The 7822-nt window shown below is 22.0% G+C and overlaps 6 protein-coding genes across 6 annotated transcripts; 4 read left to right on the forward strand and 2 right to left on the reverse strand.

Annotated features, from left to right (window-relative positions):
* Positions 1 to 31: 31 nt before the first annotated feature.
* Positions 32 to 493, forward strand: DICPUDRAFT_160082 (uncharacterized protein; the record flags this gene model as incomplete). Its single annotated transcript, XM_003294934.1, has 1 exon — positions 32 to 493. One exon carries the CDS (start codon positions 32 to 34, stop codon positions 491 to 493), a length of 462 nt encoding a protein of 153 aa, XP_003294982.1.
* A 229-nt stretch (positions 494 to 722) lies between these two features.
* On the forward strand, positions 723 to 1549 carry DICPUDRAFT_160083 (uncharacterized protein; the record flags this gene model as incomplete). Its single annotated transcript, XM_003294935.1, has 4 exons — positions 723 to 833; positions 892 to 950; positions 1043 to 1329; positions 1407 to 1549. The coding sequence occupies 4 exons, from the start codon at positions 723 to 725 to the stop codon at positions 1547 to 1549; spliced, it is 600 nt and encodes a 199-aa protein (XP_003294983.1).
* A 448-nt stretch (positions 1550 to 1997) lies between these two features.
* DICPUDRAFT_93320 (TATA-binding protein) lies at positions 1998 to 3584 on the forward strand. The gene is made up of 4 exons (XM_003294936.1): positions 1998 to 2557; positions 2635 to 2722; positions 2794 to 3054; positions 3204 to 3584. Exons 1-4 carry the CDS (start codon positions 2421 to 2423, stop codon positions 3390 to 3392), a joined length of 675 nt encoding a protein of 224 aa, XP_003294984.1. The 5' UTR covers positions 1998 to 2420; the 3' UTR covers positions 3393 to 3584.
* Positions 3585 to 4000: 416 nt separating this feature from the next.
* On the reverse strand, positions 4001 to 4417 carry DICPUDRAFT_160085 (uncharacterized protein; the record flags this gene model as incomplete). The annotated part of the gene is made up of 2 exons (XM_003294938.1): positions 4001 to 4121; positions 4185 to 4417. 2 exons carry the CDS (start codon positions 4415 to 4417, stop codon positions 4001 to 4003), a joined length of 354 nt encoding a protein of 117 aa, XP_003294986.1.
* Positions 4418 to 4832: 415 nt separating this feature from the next.
* DICPUDRAFT_59352 (uncharacterized protein) lies at positions 4833 to 5437 on the forward strand. The gene is made up of 2 exons (XM_003294937.1): positions 4833 to 5123; positions 5317 to 5437. Exons 1-2 carry the CDS (start codon positions 4839 to 4841, stop codon positions 5404 to 5406), a joined length of 375 nt encoding a protein of 124 aa, XP_003294985.1. The 5' UTR covers positions 4833 to 4838; the 3' UTR covers positions 5407 to 5437.
* Positions 5438 to 5557: 120 nt separating this feature from the next.
* DICPUDRAFT_160087 (uncharacterized protein) lies at positions 5558 to 7452 on the reverse strand (the record flags this gene model as incomplete). The annotated part of the gene is made up of 4 exons (XM_003294939.1): positions 5558 to 6289; positions 6364 to 6711; positions 6780 to 7082; positions 7174 to 7452. 4 exons carry the CDS (start codon positions 7450 to 7452, stop codon positions 5558 to 5560), a joined length of 1662 nt encoding a protein of 553 aa, XP_003294987.1.
* Positions 7453 to 7822: the final 370 nt, after the last annotated feature.

Genomic DNA, 7822 nt, shown 5'->3' on the forward strand with positions numbered 1-7822 from the left:
TAATAATAATAATAATAATAATAATAATCTCATGGATATTAATAACCATGATAATCAAAATGGCAAATTACCAAACAAGTCAAATAATAACAGTAATGGGGACAAAATGGAAGAAGATAAAAAAGATGAAAAGAACGAAAAAGATAAAGGAGATATCATAAATTTATTTTCAGATGACGATTTAGATATTATCTCGAATGATAAAAAAAGAAATCAACCCATTATTATAATTGAGGATAGTACGATTCAATCACCTGTGACGAGAGCTTCAAAATTAAAACCAAATGGAAATACTATAAAAAGAAATACCAATAATAATACCAATAATAATACCAATAATAATACCAATAATAATAATAATAATAATAATAATAATAATAATAATAATAATAATAATAATAATAATAATAATAATAATCTTATTAATAGAAGTAAAAGATCTACCCGAAATGCTCACCCCACTACTCCTCTAAGTAGAAATCTGGGGAAATAAAAATTACAATAAAATAAAACCTAAAGTGTTAATAAACTTTATTTAAATGTATTTATTAATGTGAAAATTTTTTTATTTTTTTTTATTTTTTTTAATTTGTGATTTTTTTTTTTTTTTCTATAAATTTTTTCTTTTTTTTTTATTAATTTCTTTTTTTTAAATTTTTTTAAATTTTTTTATAAATTAAATTATAAATAAACCAAACAAATAAATATTGTATTATATAATAATGGCCTTTACAGAAATTGATTCATTTGTCAAAGCAAACGATTTTAAGAAAGTTAGACAGTACTGCGAAAATTTAGAGATTGAAGGCAGGGTACATTCGAAACATCAATTGGTATTTTATATAGATTATTAGAATTTTATATTAATATCCATACTTTTTTTTAATTTAGGATACAATCAAAAGCTACTATGGAATATATATGCTTACTTTATTAATCGAAAATGATATGTAGGTTAATTAATATTACTATAACAACAATCATATACAATCATATTAAGTATTCAATAAACTAACCCGACACATTTTAATTTATTCTGTAGTGTTAACGCCAAACTTCTCTATAAAAGAATTCCTCAAGATTTTAAAAATTCAAACCAACCATTAAAAAATATTTGGAATATTGTAAAGAGTATTTCACAATCAGATTCAACTTCAACATATAAAGCTCTTTCAGAAGGTCTTGGTGATGACTATGCTCCACTCTTAAATACTCTCAAGAAATTATACCAATCACGTACATTTAATCTTATTTCTGACGCATATTCATCTATTACTGTTAACGACTGCAGTTCATTTTTAGGACTTTCAAATGATGATACTATTTCATGTAATTATTTTAATTTATTTTCATTATAATTTTCTGATATTTTATAGTAACATATTTTTTTTTTTTATCAACTTTAGTTACCACCTCAAAAGGTTGGACCTTCGATAAAGAGTCGAATACTTTAAAACCAATCCCAATCCCAAAAATTTCATCAGCATCTCCAAGTGGTAATGAACAAATCAAAAGTTTGGCTGATTATGTACTCTTTTTAGAAAAATAAATAAATAAATAAACAATTCAAATATATTAATTATTATAATATTCTTAGTTTTTTTTTAAATTGGATTTTCAAAAAAAAAAAAAAAATGAATTTTAATTTTAAACTTAATTTAAATTTTAATTTTAAATTTTTAAAATTTTAATTCCCAACTTTATTATTTATTATATTATTTATTTATTTTTTTTTTTTCAATATAAATAATTTTTTATTTTTTTTTTTATCATTTTATTATTCATTTTACTTATATATATACATATAAAATAATTATGAGGAAAAATACAATTATTTTTTAAAAATTTAAAATAAAAAAAAAAAAATTTTAAATTTATATTTTTTTTTTTTTTTTTTTTTTTTTTTTTTTTCCAAAATTTTTTTTTAATTTTTTTTTTTTGTAAAAAAATTTTTTTTTTTTTTATTCTCAATAACACCAAACATATAATTAATTAAAGTTTATTTTTTTATATAGTATCTTTTTTTTTTTTTTTTTAAGAAAACACTATAAATAAATATTAAAGTTATCAATCATCGATTTTACTTTTTTTCTTATCAGTAAACTAAAATATAAATATATAGATATTTAATTATCTCTATATACAGTCTAAATAAAATATTTAATTTTTTAATAAATAAATAACACAACAAATAAAATTTTAAACTTTTTTTTTTTTTTCATATTTTTACTCTTTTTTTTTTTTAGTAAATAGTTTTTAGTATTTTTTTTTTTTTTGTCTATAAATAAATATTAAAAAAAAAACTATTTTTAAATAATATTGTAATTTGGTATATAATAAATAAATACAATAAATATAAACATATAAATAAATAATAAATAAATAATAAATAAATAGAAATAAATAAATAAATAATTATAATGAGCTCACAAACAACAACAACTACTACAACCACATCATCAGCCTCTGTACCAACAGTAGGTGCATCAACATCATCTACACCAGCCCAAAATGTAGATTTATCAAAACATCCATCAGGCATCATTCCAACTTTACAGTAAGTTTAATTATAAAGTAGTTACTTTTTTTTTTTCTTGTTTATTTTAACACTTTTTTTTTTTTAAAAAAAATTAGAAATATAGTTTCAACTGTTAATATGGCAACAGAATTGGATTTAAAAGCAATTGCTTTAGGTGCAAGAAATGCTGAGTACAATCCAAAAGTTAGTGTTTTAACCATATTTTTAGTAAAACCAAATAATTATTTATTTATTAATATTTTTTTTTTTCTTAGCGTTTTGCTGCCGTAATTATGAGAATTAGGGAACCAAAAACTACAGCATTAATTTTTAAAAGTGGCAAAATGGTTTGCACAGGTGCAAAGAGTGAAGATGCCAGTAAATATGCTGCAAGAAAATATGCAAGAATCATTCAAAAGTTAGATTTTCCTGCCAGATTCACTGACTTTAAGATTCAAAATATTGTTGGTTCATGTGATGTTAAATTTCCAATTAAATTAGAACTTTTACATAACGCTCATACATCTTTCACAAATGTAAGTAATAGAATACATTTATTAAATTTAACGACAAAAAAAAAAAAAAAAAAAAAGCGCAAAATTAAATTTTCAAAACACACAAATAATTAACACACCTGTTTTTTTTTTTTAAAAAAATCTATTACCACTTCCCCCCACTACAATAGTATGAACCTGAAATTTTCCCTGGTTTAATTTATAAAATGATTCAACCAAAAGTTGTATTACTTATTTTTGTTTCAGGTAAAATTGTTTTAACTGGTGCTAAAGTTCGTGAAGAGATTTATGAAGCTTTCGAAAATATCTATCCAGTACTTACAGCCTTCAAAAAAAATATGGCAATTGCAAATCAATAATTCAACACATATGTATATAATCTTTTTTTTTTCTCACTTCCTTTTTTTTAATTGCAAAGATTTGAAAAAAAAAAAAAAAAAAATTAAATATTTAGAATCAATTATAAACAGAAGTGCTCTGTTATAACCATAACAACAAAACACAATATTAAACATAATAACAACAATATAAAAACCTCACAATAGTTTCACAAAACAAAAAAAAAAACAAAAAAAAAAAATTTTATTTCTTCTAAAACAATAATCTCATAAAACAAAAACAAAAAAAAAATATTAAAAAAAAACACAAAAAAAAAAAAAAAAAGAAATCAAACAATCAACAAATCGAATTAGATTAATCTGTGGCAAAACCCACCTTTTTTAATTTAATATATATCCAATAAATAATTTTTTAAACAAGAATTAAAATAAAAAATAAATAAAAAATACAATTTTAATTTATAAATAAAAAATAAATAAAAACAATAGTCTCTTTTTATTTGATACAACTATAAAAACTTTATTTAATATATACATTTTATTATTGTTAAATTTAAATTTGGTATTGATCTGGGTTTTTTTTTTTTTTCAATTTGTATATCTACATTTATTATTTATTTATTTTTAGTTTATTTATTTTGTTCAGATTGTTCTTTTTCAGCTGCTGCTTTTTGTCTTTTTTCATATAATTTCTTTTTTGATGCATCTATCCATTCTCTTTTTAATTCAACCAATTTCTCTTTAGTGGTACTAAATTTAAAAAGATAAAATTAATAAAATATAAAATAGTTAAAATAAAGTTCTATCACTTACTAATCTGATAAACAGTTTTTCATTAATTGTTGTAATTCTCTACATTCCCAAACTACTGAAATATATTTATCTTTTGAACATTCTGCAAATTTACCAACTGAATCACCACATGCTTCTAATGATTGTGTTTTTAATTTTTGTCTTAAATAACTGTCAACTGCAGCTGGTAAAACAATATCTGAATCTGGAATTTCTAAGTATTTTTTATCTTCATTTATATTATTATTATTCATTTTATTAAATTATTTTATTAAATTATTTATTTAATTTTAATAATGAAAAATTAAAAAAAAATTATTTTATGAAAGTTTTAAAAAAAAAAAAAAAAAAGTTTTTAAAAAACATAACCATCAAAAAAACGAAAATTTTTTATTTTTTTTTTTTTAAAAATTTTTTAAAAATTTGTGCGTGGTGGTTGGCTATCAAAATCAAATTTTTTCATTCTCTTGTTCCTCTTTTTGTAATAACCAAATCGTATGTAAAATTATATGATATATGATGTAATTTTATATAATGAGAATTTTTAGAGAAAATGTTATGATTATCATTTATCTTTATTTATTCATCATTATCTATCATTAATCCATCATCAATCCATCAAATCTTTTATATCAATATTAATTTATATAATAATTTATAAACAATAGGGAAATCATGGATAAAGCTGCCGTTGTTGTTCGTACCAGAAAGGTTTTAACTAACCGTCTCCTCTCAAGAAAGCAATTCGTTGTTGAAGTTACCCACCCAGGTAAAGCTAACGTCTCCAAAAAAGACTTAAAAGCTACCATTGCCAAACTTCACAAAGTTGCTGACACCGAAACCATCTTCTTATTTGGTTTCAAAACCGATTTCGGTGGTGGTAAATCAACTGGTTTTGGTTTAATCTACGATACCCTCGAAGTTGCCAAGAAATACGAACCAAAATACCGTCTTGCCAGAGTAAGTAATTTGCTTTCATATACTATAACAATCCCACAGATTATTATCCCATTACTTGATAATAATCTTTGTATAAATGAACACGGTAAACTAATCATAATTAATTATAATAATTATTACTATTATTATAATTTAAAACTTTCTCTTTTTATTATTATGTTCGTATTATTATTTTATTTTTATTATTTTTTAGGCTGGTTTATACACAAGACCACAAACCTCAAGAAAACAAAGAAAGGAAAAGAAGAACAGATTAAAGAAAGGCAAATCAAGCAAAAAATAAATAAATTAGAATTTATTTTTATTTTTAATCTAATTATTATTATACCGTCTATTTATTTATTTATTTATTTTTATATTTTGTTTTTGATTTTTTTTTTTTTATTTAAACAAATTTTTTATTTTTGATATTACATTTTTTAATTTTATTTATTTTAGTTTAATTTAAATTCGTGTGGAAGATAGTTTCTTGATGGATAAAATACATAGTTTAGTGGATATGATGTAAAGTTTTCAATTTTCGAAGTATAAAGATCACCATATCTTTGAATAGATAAAGCAAATGAGGTTGGGTTGCTGTGGGTTCTAAAGATGGAGCCAAAGTTAGGGTTGAATGGTTCTTTTAAGGCTATACGTTTTTGGTATCTTTCTTGTTTTAATTTTTCTAAAAATAAATCTTTCTTTTCACCTTTGAAGAATTGACATCTTCTAATGACATCTTCGAGTTGTAATAAATCTGCTAATTGTTCTCTGTATTTTGGTGAGTTTTGAATGGCGACTTCAGTTTCAAGTTCTTTAATGATACTAACAGTTTTCCAACCTTCTCTTAATGAAGGTTCGACCAAGTCAGAAAATAAATGATCCCCAAAATACATTACACTTCTACCTCTCCATTTGCTAATTTCTGTAAATTTCTTTAAACTTCCTCCTACATAAACTTTTTTTGGTGTAAATTCGCTAACTTCTCTCCAATCTAATCTTTGTGAACTTGGGTCAAAAAGTCTAAAGGGTCTACCTTTCCCAAAGAATGATGGTTTATCGCATTGTGTAATGATTACATCGAATAAATCTGTCCAATCTGTATATTCGTCACCTAATTGATCATTCAATAAATATTTCATACCATGATTTGCGTAGTAGTATGAGTTGTTTGTCAATAAAAATAACTTTTTGAATTATATAAAAATTGTAATTAGTAATTTATATTTAATATGAATGTATTATTTATATGTATAATTACTTTTTTACCAGCTTTTTTTAATTTTAATAAGAAATCACCTAATAATGGATGCTTGTTCAAATAGAGAGGGAGATTTTCAATAATTTGATCATGTAAGCCACCGCCTAAATGAACTTTACCAACAGCTTTTGTAACATCTTCATAAATAATTCTTGGCTCGAATGATAAATTATGCTCTGTTAAATATTGAATAGTATTACTAATTAAACATGCTTCTGGGAGGCAAAATATATCTGACATTGGTTTTAAAAAGTTTTCGCAATAATATTTTTTTAATTGCATCGAGCCATATTTTTCGATAACCTGTTCTTTTGTTAATGATTTACGACCGTGATAAATTGCACCTGGCTAAAATAATGATTAACATTGTTAGTAAAGTGAATATAGTAAATAAAGTTATTAAAATGAATACAAACCTGAATATTATTTAAAAAATCTAGTTTCATTAATAAACCATGGTTCATATCAAAATGTAAACCTCTAATCGCAAAACTATCATATTTAAGATTCTTGAGTTCAGCAGGATAATTTTGTTCATCTACTAAATAGCTAGTGGCGAGATCGTATATCAAATGTTGTACTTGATCACTATAATTTGCTAAAGTATAGTCATAATCAAAACCAAATACATCAACTTCGGCTAATTTAAGTTCTCCATTAACAAAAACATCTTGTGGGTCTAAAGTTGGAACATGACTAAGATCAACAACTTTTCTATTCTATATAGAATTAAATAAATTAATGTTGTCAGTATTCAATAAATAAAAGAATAAATTTTTTTTCGTTTTAGTAAAGAATGGTGATGGTTACCTTATACATTTCGATTAATTGATCTAAAGTCATATTTAATACTGAGTGGTGGGTTTGTGAATATTCTGATTGCTTTCCTTCGAATGGTTTATTCATATAACCAACTATACTTTGAAATGTATTTGGTGTAAAAAGGTCATTTTTTATTGGAGGAGTTGTATTTTCATTTTTAGTGCTATAGTTTTGTTTTTGTGTTGGTATTGCAGTTGTACAATAATTAATGCAATTTGAACTTTTTAAAATTGATTTGGATTTTGAAACTCTATTTAAAAAATTCATTATTTATTAAATAAATAGTTATAATAATTGTTTTTATTATTATTTTTACAATTATTATTACTATTTATTTTGTTAAAATATATATCTAAATAAATATAAAAAGGTAAATAAAATGAAATAAAAGAAACCTATTTAAACAAATTTTTTTTAATTTATGAAAAAAAAAAATAAAAAAAACATAAAAAAAATTAATTTTTTTGTTTTTTATTTTTTTTTTATTTTTTTTTTTGGGTTTTGTGTGGTGTGTTTTTGTTGCCATAGCAACACTGTTTATCTGGTTTTGAAATTATTAATATTTGGAAAAAAAAAATTAAAAATTAGTGTTAAGAGTAAATATATATATGTATGTATATATGTATAAATAATTAAA

The sequence above is a fragment of the Dictyostelium purpureum genome (genome assembly GCF_000190715.1).
Source record: "Dictyostelium purpureum unplaced genomic scaffold DICPUscaffold_684, whole genome shotgun sequence".
Lineage (NCBI taxonomy): Eukaryota > Evosea > Eumycetozoa > Dictyosteliales > Dictyosteliaceae > Dictyostelium > Dictyostelium purpureum.

Coding starts and splice junctions, on each gene's coding strand:
- DICPUDRAFT_93320 (XM_003294936.1), top strand. CDS start 2,421: ATGAGCTCACAAACAACAACAACTACTACAACCACATCATCAGCCTCT. Junction 2,558..2,634: donor GGCATCATTCCAACTTTACA/GTAAGTTTAATT, acceptor AAAAAAAATTAG/AAATATAGTTTCAACTGTTA. Junction 2,723..2,793: donor ATGCTGAGTACAATCCAAAA/GTTAGTGTTTTA, acceptor TTTTTTTCTTAG/CGTTTTGCTGCCGTAATTAT.
- DICPUDRAFT_59352 (XM_003294937.1), top strand. CDS start 4,839: ATGGATAAAGCTGCCGTTGTTGTTCGTACCAGAAAGGTTTTAACTAAC. Junction 5,124..5,316: donor CAAAATACCGTCTTGCCAGA/GTAAGTAATTTG, acceptor ATTATTTTTTAG/GCTGGTTTATACACAAGACC.